Here is a 16,715-nt window from a genome sequence, read left to right on the forward strand (position 1 = left end):
TGTGAACGTTTCAGTTTTTTTTTTAAAATTCTACTGCATATTGCAGTATGATGCCAACTCAAGGCGATCCCTCTTCAGATCAGTACACATCATTAGCTGCTATGGGCTGATGAAATAGTGCGTTGCTAACTATAGGGAATCTCATGATTCAAGGGAAGCAACTCACAAATCCCTGGGAAAGTTCTATTCCAAGGCAGCATGTGATATCACTGGGGATTTTGATTTTTACTCAATATTCCAGCTGAGCTGACAAATAAGCAGGTTGTGTGACTTGCCCATGATAACCCAAATCAGAATTCAAGATTTGTTCTGCAACTAAGGGTAGGGGGGCAAAATAGGGCAGAGAGGCATAAAATCCCTGGCCGTAGGTCTGTGCTCAGGGCGAGGACATTAAAACTGTTAAAAATGGGATAGGAAATTCCAAAATGTTGATTTTCAAGTTAAGTATTTTTATTATCAAAATTATTACATCTCTTGTGAAAGTTCAAATGTTACAGCATGGTGTAAAAACCCCACTAGAGTCAGAAGCTGCAGCCTCCACCTTTCCAAGAGCTTTCCAGGGTGCCTCTCTTCTGCACCCTGCACATGCCGAGGTGCTGGAACCTCTGCATGCTGCTCCCAACCCCCAAATCCACTGTTGCCACTAGGCAGGGCAGAGCCTGCCTGCCCCATGCTGCACACAGCATGAAATGGGAGACTACACACCCAGGTCTAAACTGAGTGAAGTTTACACCTATTTTATACAGTATACAGAGACACCCGCATTCCAGGTGACAAGTTCAATCCCCAACACACACTCAGCCAGACTGTTGGAGAAAGTTACTTTGTTTTAATATTTTAAAAGTCTCCCCTACCTTGAACAAACACCTGATTTCAATTGTGAATTAGAGAACTTGTAACAGCCCTACAAAAGGAAGAAGACTGTGCATTTGAAAGAGGGAGACAGACTCACAGCATTATCTTGTCCAACAGAAAAAGGAGAAGGCCCACTGCAGCACCAGGGACTCTACCTGTTGTATATTAGCTAACCTAATATGGTTATAACTGAATATAAAATTAGATAAATAAAAACACGCCTGATATTACAGTAAACAAGTGAGAAAGAAGCTGGCAATTGTATGGAGCTGAACTGACAGCACACTCCCTTTGGGCTGGTTTGGCGCCACTCTATCACTAGGTGGGAGGATTTACTCTGTGTGATACTTTACACCTACAGCTCCCAACTTACCAAGGCCTGGAGTCCCCACCAACCATGCACTCTGGAAGACACACTCCATAGCCCACGCATAGACCCCAGTACAAACATGACTCATTTGGACAGCCCCTAGAGCAGTGACACCACAGTGTCACCCCTACTCAACTCCCCCAGTCTCACACAGTGACAACGTTCATGGAGACCTTCCTGTTGATGATACACTGCAGCACACGACACCAATTCAGAGTTTCCCAGCTAGTGACAAACATTCACAGATCCCCGTTAGTGACATTCACAGGAGCCATCCCCGTTTGGTTACATCCTGCAGAGCCCCGACACCCACCTGTCAGCAACAGTCACACACCCTCTCTCTCTCCTAGTCCCAGTGCTAAATGACCAGTTCTTGGAGTCTATCACAATGGAAATAGGTCTGGTTGTGGGGGGGTCACAACCCAGGCCCAAAGGTGGTGCATGTGCTGGTCTGTTGTGACTGGAATGATCATAATGTATGAAAGCCCTCCCCCCTGCCCTCCCCCCAATGCACTGAGAACCTGACCTACAAGAGAGCTTTGGGAATGGAGTTTAACTTCCCCCAGATTTTTCTTTAAATTGTTTTCATACTTAAAAAGATGTCCTTACTGCACAAGTGAGTACGGCTATGGGCAAGGACAGGAGACAGAGGCTGCATCACAGTCATTGCACTTAGAACCATTTGCTTTTCTACAATGTACCCAGCTTTGCTACAGTCTCTGCCTCAGAGAAATATGCATCCTCCTCCAAGGACAGAGGCTGCCTCTGCTCACAAGCCTCACTCATTTACTCCAGCCTCTGACTCCCTGCACCCCCAGCACCAGGTGCAAGCTCCCAGCATTGGCCCAGAAGCCACTTCCAGAGGCAGCTGGAAGGAGTTATGGGCAATTCGGTTCTCGTTGAATCCAGGCAGCCCTAGGAAAGTCCTGTCTGAGTCTTTACTCCTGGACCTTGAAGCTGCTGCAGTCTATACTGATGGACACTGCCTCCCCCACGGTGCGGATAGTGCTGTGAACTGGAAACCCCTGACCCTTTGGAGCTCTGGTGGAGAGCAGGCTGCCCAGAATTAGGCAGGCTGATAGTCCGCAAGTCTGACTGCAATGATCTGGAACTTTGGGGAGCAGAGCTGGAACCTGATACTCCTGTGCAGGACTGAGAAACCGACCCCAAGGATACTAAGTCTGCAGCAACCTGCTGTGCTGGACTGGCAGCAGCAGAGTGACTCTTCTTCAGAAGGCTGCTATTAATGCTACTTCCAGAGTGCTGCTGGCTGCTGTAATACCCAGAATTCCCTGCAAACAGAGCTGGGGAGTCCGTGGAAACTGAATGGGCAGGGCTGGAATAGGAGGTGGACGAAAGGGACTCTTCCGACGAGCAGTGAGTGGGGTTGTGTCCTGTTCTTGGTGGAGCTGTTCGGTAGCTGTATCCAGGAGACGGAGTAGAGTGTCCTCTGTAGGGGGAGGAACTCTGCTGAAGGAGAGCCTGGGACTCTGCTCGGGGACTGTCAGACTGCAGGAGCTGGAGAAGGTTAGGGGAGGGGGAGAAAAAGTGTCAGAGCACAAATATTTCCTCCTCTCTCTAACCCCCACTTAGCAACACTGTTTGCTGTTCAAGCAACCTGATCAGTTGCTGACAATAAACTGCAGGTTCGGATGCTTGCCTGTGACTAGAAATCAATGATGGATCTTACCTGGTAGCTGTATCTAGAAGGGCTGTAAACTGCTGGTCCTTTGAATGCAGAACTGAGAACTTCTGGGGTGTCTCCATCAGCAGTACCTAGAAGGCATAGCACAGTCAAGCCTTAAACTTCACTTCCTGGACCAGGGCCACAACTGATCTCTCCTAAGCTCATCTGTATGCACTCCAGTTATCTTGTTCCATAGTCCTGCTGCAGGTAAGGCAAGAGTACCACCCAGCACCTCAAGTCACTGGGCCCTCAGAAGCCAAATGAAATTAACTAACCGCAATCTGGAGAATCCCAACACCCACAAGAGCCACCAGCATGAGTAAAGAATAGTTATTTACCCACCAGTAACTGATCCCTCAAGATGTTGCAGTTGGCATGGAGCACACTGCAGGGGACCATGAGCCTCATGTGCACAAGATCTTTTAACTTTTTCACAGTAGTATCTGCTGGGGCTGCGCCTGTGCTCTGCGCCTCCTCATGCTTCTGCATGAAGGGTGGGGCAGCTACAACCCTCCTTCAGTTCCCTCACAGTTCAAACACGTTATTATGTTATTGACATAAACTGTGACCATATCGATCATTGTTGCAACCACTGTTACATATTTGCTGCAAATATTGTACAAAGGTTGCTGTGTGAGGTGTCTATAAAAAGGTTATGATTATGATACCTGTATGTGTGTATCATTTTTGTAGTTAAAGTTATAAATATTGGCTATGTACTTGTACCTTAATGTGTTTGATTCAAAGGCTGTCTATACTGCCACTTCCAGTGCTAAAGCTTTTGTCGTTCAGGGGTGTGAAAAAAATACCCCAAGCAACAAAAGTTTTAGCACCGAAAAGCACCAGTATAGACAGAACTTTATCGCCAGGAGCTACCACCGCTTATTAGGGGTGTTTTTTTTTTTTTTAAATCGCCATAAGAGCTCTTCCCTGGCGATAAAGTGTGTCTATATTGCCCATGTCACAACGCTGCTGCGGCTCCGCTGTAATGTGGGTAGTGTAGACATACCCTAAATAGCATTAGTGAAGCATTTGGTCAGGTTCTTAAGAAAGGAATTTGCAAATTTAAGGGCCCAGTCAAGAAACATTTAACTGACAATGGACCTTGGGAGACTCCAATCCACATAAGTCTTCCTGGGAACATTCAAGGTAGCATGTGAGCCATGGCTGCCACCTGCAAACTGAGTCATGCATGGACATGTGACTTGCCCATGTGACTCCAAACTCCATCTTGCTGCTGTGATGTTCTACAGTAAGAACAAAGGGGTGCCCCTCCACAGGGCAGAGAATATAAAAGGCCCTAGAAACCCCTCCATTTTGTCTTCAATCCTGTTTCTGACCTCCGGAGGATCTTTGCTACAAACTGAAGCTCTGAACAAAGGACTGAATGACCCATCCCAGTGGGGGATGTTCCAGAGACTTGATTTGAACCTGCAGTTTACTCCATCACTGCTACAAGCCTCAACCAATAACTTTGCCATTACTGTATGTACTTGATTCCATTTAACCAATTCTAGCTCTAATCTAGATTTCTTTCTTTTTATGAATAAACCTTTAGATTTTAGATTCTAAAGGACTGACAACAGCATGATTTGTGAGTAAGATCTGACTTATATATTGACCTGGGTCTGGGGCTTGGTCCTTGAGATCGGGAGAATCTTTTTCCTTTTACTGGGATATTGGTATTCATAACCATTTGTCCCCATAACGAGAGGCACTGGTAGTGATACTGGGAAACTGGAGTGCCTAAGGGAATTGCTTGTGTGACTTATGGTTAGCTAGTGGGGTGAGACTAAAGTCCTCTCTGTTTGGCTGGTTTGGTTTGCCTTAATTTGGGCTGTAACTGCCCTGCTCTGAGCAATTTGTCCTGAATTGATACTCTCAGCTGTGTTCTGCCAGAAGCAGTATCGTCACAGCCATGAAGCTGAGGACTCTGAAATGTCGGTCTGGAGGGTAGGCTGTGGGATCTATAGGGACTACAACATCCTGCAGAACCACAGTTACTGTGGGGGAAGTAACCGGTCTTCGAGTAAGTGTTGAAGTGGATCCCTCTGGAGGTGACTGGAAAACAGTATCTCCTCTATGCAGTGGCACTGAGGTGTGCCAGCCACGTCAGTCAAATACTAGTTGGAATACTGCTCTTCTGAACCTGGCATCAGACTACCATGGTATCCAAGGCGTCATGCTTGACAAAACAGAGTGGGGCGCTTCACAGCCCAGCTTTACAGATCTCACACACTGGCAAGTTTCTGCAGCAGGTGGAAGACCCTGCCTCTTCCTTGGGGTGGAGCATGCCCTGACATTTGAAGGGAAAGGCTCTGTAGCCAATCGATGCCAAGTGGACATACTGCAATCTCTGAAAGGTTGCTGAGGCTCCTCCATCCTTCTGACCACTAGTCCATGCTGCTCATCCATGTGGGCATGAATACTGCCAGGTCTGACCCTGGGCAGATCAGCAGTGACTACAGAGGCACGCAGGTGGTGGTGGTGGTGTCTGTCCTCCTGGCTGAGGTTAAGGTTCCAGGCAGGGACACGCACATCCTGGAGCTGAATGGATGGATGCAAAGATGATGTCAGAAGGTGGGCCTTGACTTCCTTGACCACTGGGTGCTGTTCTGGGAAGGAGGTCTGCTGGGAAGAGACAGGGTTCACCTGACCAAGAAGCGGAAGAACATTTTCATGCACTGACTTGCCAACCTAGCAAGAAGGGCTTTAAACAAGGTTCAAAGAGACCAGGTGACAAAAGCCCACAGGTAAGCAAAAAAAAAGGCAATCTTAACAGAAGACTAGATGTTGCTGTGTCGGGGAAGACATGGAAAATTAAAATAAAGTCATAGCAGCAACAGACAGTGGGGGAATCCGCTCAACATCTTAGATGTCTGTATACAAGTGCAAGGAGTGTGGAGAATAAACAGGAAGAACTGGAAATATTAGTAGACAAGATAAATTATGACAATTAGCACCACAGACACTTGGTGGGACAAGTCTCATGCTGGAATATTGGCATGGAGGGATATAGATTGTTTATGAAAAAGAGGCAAGATTAAAAGGGAGGAGGTGTTGCATTATGTATCAACAATATACAGACTTGTTCTGAAGTCTAGAAGGAGATGAGAGGCAGACTGGTTGAAAGATTCTGGGTAAAGATAAAAAGGGGAAAATACGGATGATGTTCTGGAAAGGGCTCTACTATAGGCGAATCACAGAGTGGAGGGGGATGAGGGATTTCTAGAACAAACCTGAGAAATATCCAAAACACAAGAGTTGGTAGTAATTAGGGACCAACCACCCAGACATCTGTTGGAAAAGTAATATGGCAAAACACAAAATTTCCAGTAAGTTATTGGACTGTATTGGGGACAACTTCCCATTGCAGAAGGTGGAAGAAATAACCAGGGGGACAGCCATTTCACTTGATTCTGATTAACAGAGAAATTGATTGCCAATTTGAAGGTGGAAGGCAATTTGCGTGAATGTGATCATGAAATGAGAGGTTTAGTTATTTTAAGGAAAGAAAGGAGTGAAAGCAGCAGAATAAGGACAACGGACTTTGAAAAACAGACTTTAACAAACTCAGAGAACTGGTAGGTCAGCGCTCATGGGGAAAATCAAAGGAATAAAGGAGTTCAGGGGAGCTGGCAGTTCCTCAAAGAGATAATATTAAACACACAATTACAAGCTGTCCTGATGTAAAGGAAAGGGTAGGAAGACTATTCAAAGGCCAGTATGACCTGACAATCAAAAAGGAATCCTACAGGAAGCAGAAACACGAACAACTTGCTAAGGAGGAGTAAAAAGAAAAACACAAGTGCGCAGGGACAAAATCAGAATGGCCAAGGCACAAAATGAGTTACACTGGCAAGAGTATAAAAAGCAGTAAGAAGAGATTCTTTAAGTACAGTATATACTTATTCATAAGCTGAATATTTTTGGTAAAAAAGTGATGCATCAAAGAGTGGGGTTGGCTTATAAATGGATCTACACCAAAATATGATGATTTTAAACTATATGGAATCATTGAATTGAATATCTAATACACTGTCGTTTTGTTTACCTGGCGCGTTCACAGGCACGGAGCCCCTCAGCTCTCAGTGGCCGTAGTTTGCCATTCCCAGCCAATGGGAGCTGCGGGAAGTGGTACGCTGCTTCCAGCAGCTCCCATTGGCCTGGAGCAGCGAACCACGGCCACTGGGAGCTGTGATTGGCCGAACCTGCGGACGCAGCAGGTACACAAACCGGCCTAGCCTGCCAGGGGCTTTCCCTGCACAAGCGGCGGAACAAGTTTGGGAAACACTGAATTAGAGAATTGGTCTGAATCCAAGAAGATTAAACTCAATAAAGACAAGTGCAAAGTACTTTAATGATCTGGGGGATGGCGTGGACTGCACCCTCAGCAAGTCTGCAGATGACACTAAACTGGGAGGAGTTCTAGATATGTTGGAGGGAAGGGATAGGATGCAGAGGGACCTAGACAGATTACGGGGGAGGGAGAGCTCAGTGGTTTGAACATTGGAGAGATAGCTCAGTGGTTTGAGCATTGGTCTGCTAAATCCAGGGCTGTGAGTTCAGTCGTTGAGGGGGCCACTTAGGGATCTGGGTCAAAAATCAGTAGTTGGTCCTGCTAGTGAAGGCAGGGGGCTGGACTCAATGACCTTTCGGGGTCCCTTCCAGTTCTATGAGATAGGTATATCTCCATATATTTTTATTTAGAGAATTGGGCCAAAAGAAATCTGATGAGGTTCAACAAGGACAAGTGCAGAGTCCTGCACTTAGGATGGAAGAATCCCATTCACTGTTACAGACTAGGGACTGAGTGGCTAGGCAGCACTCTGCAGAAAAGGACCTAGGGGTTACAGTGAATGAGAAGCTGGATATGAGTTGCCAGTGTGCCCTTGTTGCCAAGAAGGCTAATGGCATTTTGGGCTGTATAAGTAGGGGCATTGCCAGCAGATCGAGGGATGTGATCATTCCCATCTATTCGACATTGCTGAGGCCTCATCTGGAGTACTGTGTCCAGTTTTGGGCCCCACACTACAAGAAAGATGTGGAAAAATTTGAAAGAGTCCAGCGGAGGGCAACAAAAATGACTCGGGGGTTGGAGCACATGACTTATCAGGAGAGGCTGAGGGAACTGGGATTGTCTGCAGAAGAGAAGAATAGGGGGGGATTTGACAGCTGCTTTCAACTACCTGAAAGAGGGTTCCAAAGAGGATGGATCTAGACTATTCTCAGTGGTAGCAGATGACAGAACAAGGAGTAATGGTCTCAAGTTGCAGTGGGGGAGGTTGGTGAAGCACTGGAATGGGTTCCCTAGGGAGGTGGTGGAATCTCCTTCCTTAGACGTTTTTAACGCCTGGCTTGACAAAAGCCCTGGCTGGGATGATTTAGTTTGGGATTGGTCCTGCTTTGAGCAGGGGGTGGGACTAGATACCTCCTGAGGTCCCTTCCAACCCTGATATTCGATGATTCTGTACTTGACTTAGGAAGGGGGGGAAAAAAAAAATCACACGCACAATTACAAAATGAGGGCGACCTGGCTAGGCAGTAATACAGCTGAAAAGTACCTGGGAGTTATAGTGGATCACAAATTGAATGAGTCAACAATGTGCTACAGTTGTGAAAAGGCTAATATTCTGGAGCACATTAACTGGAGCAGTGTTATATGTAAGACGCAGGAAACAATTGTCCTGCCCTATTTGACACTAGCAAGGCCTCAGCTGGAGGGCTGTGCCCAATTCTGGCACTTTAGGAAAGATGTGGACAAACTGATGAGAATCCAGAGCAGAGCAACAAAAACGATATAAGGTTTAGAAAACCTGTTCTATGAGGAAAGGATAAAAAACTGGGCATGTTTAATCTCGAGAAAAGACGACTGAGGAGGGACCTGGTAAGTCTTCAAATATGTTAGGTGCTGTTATACAGAGGAGTGATCAACAACTCTCCATGACAACACAAGGTATTTATTACAAGTAGTATTGGGCTTATAATCTGCTGCAAGGGAGACGTAGGTTAGATACAAGAAAAGCTTTCTAACTATACAGAGTAGTGAACCTCTGGAATAAGCTCCTGAGGGAAGCTGTGGAATTCCTGTAGCTGTAGGTTTTAAAGAACAGGTTAGACAAACACCTGTCAGAGATGGTGTAGTCCTGCCTCAGTGAAGGGGGTTGACTTGATGACCTCTCAAAATCCCTTCCAGCCCTACATTTCTGTGATCCACTTAAATTCTCTGTGATGAGATGGCTTCTTTTCAACAAGCCAGACATAGCCACAAAGAGATGAGGAAGCATTTGGTCCTGTCCAGGTAAGAGAGCAAGACACTGGAAATAGGCAAGAACATCACTTCTCTGAACCAGCTTGTCCCTGAGAAAGAAGTGTAAAGAGGTCTGGCCAGGAGGGCATGGAGCTAGTGGACACACTGTGCTGTGATAGCTACCAAGAAGACTACTTTAGGTGTATGACGATTTATCGAACACTCTGATAGTGGCGTGAATGGAGGCTCCATGAGCTTTGGGAGGAGTATGCTGAGATCCCATGTAGGAGTCAGGTCTCTGCCAGACAAGTAAGTTTGCAGCAGGCCCTTGCAGAATCTCAATACTGTAAGATGTGACAAGACTGAGTACGACTGTATTGGAGCATGACACACTAATACTGTTTGGAAAGTGGACTCTGACTGAATTAAATGCCAAGCCAGCCTGTTTCAGGTGCAGCATACAGTCAAGAATCTGGGGTTCCAGATGATGCTGGATTTTTCATGTGGAGAACCATTTCCATCTGAAGAAGTAGGTCTTCCCAACAGACTGCTTCCTGCACTGTATGAGGATTTCTTATCGAGAAGTCTGCCAGTGGTGTGCAGCCAGCAAACTTTCAGGTCAGATGCAACTAGTGTGGGTCAAAGTGCAATATCGGGCCACTGTGCTGGGATAGCCTGTCTGATTAGATTGGGAGATGGATGGAGATGTGCCTAGGCCAGTAGGAAGCTATTAGGAGCAGTGCAGTCTTGTGCTGTCTATGGAGATCAGGGAGACTGGGGTAAAGACATATAGGAAGTTTGAAGCCCACTGTAGCAGGCAAGTAATTGGTAAGGATCTTGGACTCATGCTTCCTCTGGAGCTGAATTATGGGCACTTGGTGGTGAATAGATCTATTATGGGAGTGTCACATACACGCATGCTGACATGCAGCCGAGCAGCCCCAGACATGAATGTACTGTTGTTGTTGAGTTCAATCATCGGTCCTGTGACAAAGTTTCTCCTCTACCTTGGTGGGTCCTGTGCTTATTGGTAGATTTGCTCACCTCAATGACCTTCCCCACAGTCTGGGTCAACTCCTCCTGTGTCTGATCAGGAGTTGGGAGGTTTAGGGGGAATCCAGGCCTGCCCTCTACTCCCGGGTTCCAGCCCAGGGCCTTGTGGATTGCAACTGTCTATAGTGCCTCCTTAACAGCTGCATGACAGCTACAGCTCCCTGGGCTATTTCCCCATGGGCTCCTCCAAACATCATCTTTATCCTCACCACAGGACCTTCCTCCTGGTGTCTGATAACACTTGTACTCCTTAGTCCTCCAGCAGCACACCCTCTCACTCTCAGCTCCTGGTGCCTCTTGCTCCCAGCTCCTCACACACACTTCCTCTCCTCTGGCTCCCCCCCGCCTGACTGTAGTTAGCTCCTTTTTAAACCCAGGTGCCCTGATTAGCCTGCCTGAATTGGCTGCAGGTATTCTAATCAGCCTGTCTGCCTTAATTGGTTCTAGCAGGTTCCCGATTACTCTAGTGCAGCCCCTGCTCTGATCACTCAGGGAACAGAAAACTACTCATCCAGTGACCAGTATATTTGCCCTCTACCAGACTCCTGTACCCCACTGGTTTGTGTCTGTCACAGTCCCTTGCCAGTGTCTGAAACTTGGCCTCTTGCAGGTGAGCTCTCTGTGATCAAGAGTCAATCATGGCTCCTAAAACTCTATTGTCTGGGATGGTGACAGATGATTTATTCATACACTCTAGGACTGGAAGGGACCTCGAGAGGTCATCAAGTCCAGTCCCCTGCCCTCATGGCAGGACCAAATACTGTCTAGATCATCCCTGATAGACATTTATCTAACCTACTCTTAAATATCTCCAGAGATGGAGATTCCACAACCTCCCTAGGCAATTTATTCCAGTGTTTAACTACCCTGACAGTTTAGGACTTTTTCCTTTAATGTCCACGCTAAAGCTCCTTTGCTGCAGTTTAAGGCCATTGCTCTTGTTCTATCATTAGAGGCTAAGGTGGGAACAAGATTTTCTCCCTCCTCCTGATTGACACCCTTTTAGATACCTGAAAACGCTATCACGTCCTTCTCAGTCTTCTCTTTTCCCAAACTAACAACCCAACTTTCCCTGCCTCACAGATCATGCTTTCTCAAAGAACCTTTAATCATTCTTGTTGCTTCTTCTCTGACCCTCTCCAATTTCGCCACATCTTTCTTGAAATGTGGTGCCCAGAAAATGGACACAATTCCTCAGTTTGAGGCTAACCAGCGCAGAGTAGCGGAGAATGACTTCGTCGTGTCTTGTTGCCAACACATACTTGTTAATGCATTCAGAATCACTTTGCTTTTTTTTTGCACAGTATCACACTGTTGACTCATATTTACTGGTGGTCCACTTGACCCTAGACATCTCTTTTCTCCCATATTCCGTTCCTAGGACATCTCTTCCCATTCTGTATGTGTGAAAACTGATTGTTCCTTTCCTAAGTGGAGCACTTTGGCATTTGTCTTTACTGAACTTTTCATCTGGTTTTACCTTCAGACCATTTTCTCCAATTGGTCTAGATCATATTTGAATTTTTGACCCTGCCTCCCAAAGCAGTTGCAATCCCTCCCAGTTTGGTGATATGTCTACAAACTTAATAAAGCGTACCTTTCTATGCCAACATCTAACATGATGAAGATATTGAACAGAGCGGTACCAAACAGACCCCTGCGGACCCCACTTGTTATACCTTTTCCAGCCAGATGGGAACCATTTAACACTCTCTTGAGTATGGTATATTCCAGCCAGTTATGCACCCAGCCTATAGTAGCCCATCTAAATCTGTATTTGCCCTAGTTTATTGATAAGGATATCATGCGAGACCGTATCAAATGCCTTCACTTAAAGTTAGGTATTACCACATCCACCGCTTTCCCTTATCCACAAGGCTTCGTTATCCTATCAAGAAATGCTATCAGCTGGGTTGACACGATTTGTTTCTTTACAAATCCTGGCTGGCTAGTCCTTATCACCTTACCACCTTCAAGTGTTTGCAGTATGATTTTCTTTAATTACTTGCTCCATAATCTTCCCTGGCACAGAAGTTAAACTAAATGGTCTTGTATTCCTGGGTTGTTTTTTATTTCCCTTTTATAAGATGGGCACTATATTTGCCCTTTTCCAGTCTTCTGGAATCTCTCCTGTCTCCCATGACTTTCCAAAGATAATAGCTAGAGGCTCAGATACCTCCTCTATTAACTCCTTGAGTACTCTAGGATGCATTTCACCAGGCCCTGGTGACTTGCAGGCATTTAACTTTTTTAAGTGATTTTAACTTGCTTTTTTTTATTTTATTTTCTAAACCTACCCCCTTCCCATAAGCATTCACTGTGTTAGACATTCCTTCAGACTTCTCAGTGAAGACCGAAACAAAAAAGTCATTAAGCATCTCTGCCATTTCCAAGTTTCCGGTTACTGTTTCTCCCTCCTCACATCATAAGAACGGTCATACTAGGTCAGACCAAAGGTCCATCTAGCTGAGAATCCTGTCTTCCGACAGTGGCCCATGCCAAGTGACTCAGAGGGAATGAACAGAACAGGTAATTGTCAAGTGATCCATCCCCTGTCACCCATTCCCAGCTTTGTCATTCACAAAGAGTTCTCACCAGGAGAGCACAGAGAGCATTTCATAGAACCACTGGGTTAGCAGGGACTGCAAGGGTCATCTAGCCTAACCCCCTGCCAAGATGCAGGATTTGTTGTGTTAAACCATCCAAGACAGATGGCTATCCAGCCTCCTTTTGAAAACCTCCAGTGAAGGAGCTTTCATGAGAATTTACTCCAGGGGTGCTGCTGTCTCCTACTGGGACTTGCCCATTATCAGCCAATAGTTCATACACAAGTGCACATCAATTCTCTAAGCTGCTGCCACCGTTGCCAGGCTTTTTGTGACTACAACCTGTGCCGGGGAGAGGCCAAGGGGCAGTCCTCTGTTGTCACATTCTGGGGTGCAATCTAGACCAGGGAGAGGTTGGGTCACCACCTGTCCCGTAGCCTTGAGTGCCTCACAATGCTTTGCATTCCCAGGTCCCAGTGTTATGTGGCAGGTGGTGACAGACCCTCCCTGGTCTGGATTGCACTCCAGAATGTGACAGTGGTGTAGCTGGAATAGGATTTATATACAACTTGCTAGTTTAACTGAGGTTTACACTTTAAGGAGAGAGATGGACAGTGTACACCACAGATTTTCTAGGAAAATTCAGGGCTGGGAATGTGTTGGGGTCACCCTGCTAGTGGTTACCAAAGCTGGTGGAAGCCAAAGTGTGTCTGCTGACAGGCTGCTGGGGTCAGGCCTGCTGAACCAGGACTGTCTAGCACACAGATACTCAGGGTGTGACCTGCATGCTGGTAGGTTAGTTGTGAGTACCCCTGGCTGGAAGCCACAACAGCAAAGCACTGTGAGGCACTCAGGGCTAAGGGACAGGCAGTGACAACTTCTCACTGGTCTGGATTACACCCCAGAATGTGACACCTGCATAGGCAATGACTGGCTCCCAGTATGAATCTCAGATACTTCCTGTGTGTGAGGTGGATGGCAAGGTGGATGTATGCATCCTGCAAGTCAAGAGCCAAGAACTAGCCTAGATCCTAGAGAGATGGAATGGTGGATATGAGCATTACCATCCTAAACCCGAGATGGCATGTGCATTAGTTGAGTCTCCTCTGCTCTAGGATAAGATGGAGGCCCTCTTCTGAATAAGGAAATACTCAGAGCAGAAGCCTGTTCCTCTGAATTAGGCAGTGCAATTGGAGGAGGAGATGATCTCTAGCACCCATCTGTCTGATGTCATTGCTGACCATGCTCGGTGGCATGGGGCAAGCTAGCTCCTAAAGGGGTGCTCTCTGGACTGGAACTAGCGTGGCTCGAGTCCTGTCACTTCTGTTGAAGTGCTGTGTGGTCAGGGCATGACATTGAGGCAGAAGGCTGACAACTTCTATTGTATCTTGGATTCTTCATGGAACGGTACTTGGGTTGCTTGGAGTGACAAGATGGTGCCTATTGGGTTAAGGGTGGTAAGGCTTGTGATATGGGGCTGGTGTGCTAATCCTCAGGTGGGCTTTGAGTCTGTGCCGTCAAAGGGCATCCTTGATCGTGGCCATTACCTCCCTAGCGATGCCTGATGCTTGGAGCCAGAATGCTGTATGCACAGTCACTGCCATGTCCATAGATCTGGCTGCAGCATTGGAGACGTCCAATCCTGCCTGTAAAGTTGTCTGCCACCAACTGGCCTTTCTTGATTACTGCCCATATTTTGAGAGAGAAGACATCAACTTTACCCCAGCTCAAAGTCATTTTTGGCCAGGAATGCTGGGCAGTTTGCCACTTGAAGTTATAAAGAGGCAGAGGAGTAAGATTTTCTCCAGAGCAGATTAAGCTGTTTTGGATCTTTGTCCTTAGGGGTTCTCTTGTTTGATTTAGATTTTTCCTGGAGCACTGTAATGACTAAGGAGCCAAGTACTCAAACCCAGGCTGAGGGACCTGGCATTGTTTCTCCAGCCGTTTTGCAGTCATTGTTACTTTGGCCAGCGACCATTACAGGGTCTTTGCCAGGTCGAGCAATTCTTCATTTATGTAGAGGATGGTTCTGGGTGGACTGGGAGCTGTCAGAACAAACAACTTATGAGATTTCTCTGATGTGACTTAAGTCTCTCTCTCTCTCTCTCCAGAGTCTCAGCAACTCTTATTAGGAGCTCTAGGAAATACATTGGCAAAGTTCTCTGGCCTGTGTTCTACTGGAGGTCAAACTAGATGATCACAATAGGCTCTTCTGGCCTTGGAATCTATGAAGTCACCTCATGCTGAGATCACTGTCTTGTTGGGTGATGATGAAGACAGGACCTTTGGGAGTGAAACAGGATGCTGCTGCTCTGCCCTGCTGCCAACGTATACAGTGCACTCAAGGCTTTGCACTGGTACCAGTAGATGCCTCAGTACTGATGGCCCTGGTTTTCCTAGTAGCTCATCTTCAGCTGTGGTGCTGATGCTCGAGGTGAGTTACTAGAGCTGGGATCAGTGTCACAGAAGGCTTATTTTGTGCTGCAGGGTATTCCTTATTAGTCCTAAATGCTGTGTGGGGTTTGGTGGCTTTATCTTCTGAGGCATCAGGTGGTCTGTCCTCATGGAATGATACTGAGCTCTTCCTCTGTGTTTGAGGCAGCCCTGCTCAGTGCCAGACTGATCCTGACACTGTCATCATCTGCTTTGGTGCTGATAGCACCTGCTGCGCTTGTGTGCTCCTGCTTTGGTGCCGGATCTTTCCTCAGTGGTCTCCTCTCCATGCTGGTCTTTGGAGTTGCTGCTTTGCTAGACTGGATGCTGGTGAAGCTGCCTTGTCCACTACTTGAACTCTGAATCTCATCTTCTCAGGATCAGAAGAGACCTTCATAGACTGTTCCAAGAAATGAAGCTTCAACCATGCTTCCTTAAGCTGGTGTGTTCTTACAGAGAAAGAATGTCATACTGAGCATCTGCTTGCTTTCTGGGACTCTCCTAAGTAGACAAGACACCTGTTGTATCCATATTTCTGAGGAATCAGTCCACTGAAGGATGGGCGCAGTTTGAAGCCTGAAGGTTTTAGCCCATCTTGTTGAGAATCCCCGTACAGAGATGCTGACTTTAAAATATTCAGTACAGGTGGGTTGATTTAATTCAAGGAGGTTGTACATAAGAGAATCAGAAGCATTATGAAGAGTTTTTTTGGGAAGAGTTTGAAGAAATTTAGCCAAAGCTAAGAACTAGCAGGTTGGACATGTGCCAGGTTCTGTCTCAGTGCTGTGTAAGAGAGAACAGAGCGTCATGGCTGCCCTGGCCTTTAGCCCCTGCAAAGAGGCAGGAGGCGGCATAGGCAGCAAACATGGCCCCAAAGGACCTGGTTTTTGACAAAAATCAGCTGTCACGTGCATGAGGCGCACATGCAGCAACAGTGGGCTCCACACTGCCATACATGAAGAACAATAAGACACTGCAGATCAGCAGTAAGGATAACAGGTTTCCATTCTAAGTCTTAATCTGACCTCCTTCCCTCCACTCTTCTGTGTGGCAAGATCGCATGCATCACTTTCTTCCAAACCCTTCCATTGTTAACTGTCACCCAACAGTCATGCCAGAGATTAATTTTAAAATTAGAAACAAAGACCAAACATTTTAAAAAGCCTTTATAAGACCAAGAGCTAAAACCCATGTTCTAATGCTCTCACCATTTATAGTCATCCTCTGCTCTGACATGTCAAATTTAGATGCAAGGCCCTCAGCGCTAGGAGCTGTCGCTTTATGTCTGTAAAGTGCCATGCAGGCTGAGAGCGCTGCATGCATTAATAAAACTCCAACCAGAGGAGAATTTCTTTGCAAATTTAAAGCTAATCAGAGGGGACATTTTCAGAGTTATGAAAGCCGAAAAAAAAAAAGCAGAGAATCCTGTGGCACCTTATAGACTAACAGACGTTTTGGAGCGTGAGCTTTCATGGGTGAATACCCACTTCGTCAGACGCAGGTAGTGGAAATTTCCAGGGG

The 16,715-nt window shown here is 46.5% G+C and overlaps 1 protein-coding gene across 2 annotated transcripts in view; it reads right to left on the bottom strand.

Annotated features, from left to right (window-relative positions):
• Window positions 1–428: 428 nt before the first annotated feature.
• Window positions 429–16,715, bottom strand: part of SETD5 (SET domain containing 5) — a 176,894-nt gene continuing 160,607 nt past the window's right edge. For both annotated transcript variants that reach the window (XM_032798916.2, XM_032798915.2), the window contains 2 exons: window positions 2,916–3,001; window positions 429–2,743 (listed from right to left, as the gene is read on the bottom strand). In XM_032798916.2, the coding sequence (XP_032654807.1) occupies window positions 2,141–2,743; window positions 2,916–3,001 (689 nt within the window). In that variant the 3' untranslated portion in view covers window positions 429–2,140. The remainder of the gene's footprint in view (window positions 2,744–2,915; window positions 3,002–16,715) is intronic.

This window comes from Chelonoidis abingdonii, chromosome 17 (assembly GCF_003597395.2).
Source record: "Chelonoidis abingdonii isolate Lonesome George chromosome 17, CheloAbing_2.0, whole genome shotgun sequence".
Lineage (NCBI taxonomy): Eukaryota > Metazoa > Chordata > Testudines > Testudinidae > Chelonoidis > Chelonoidis abingdonii.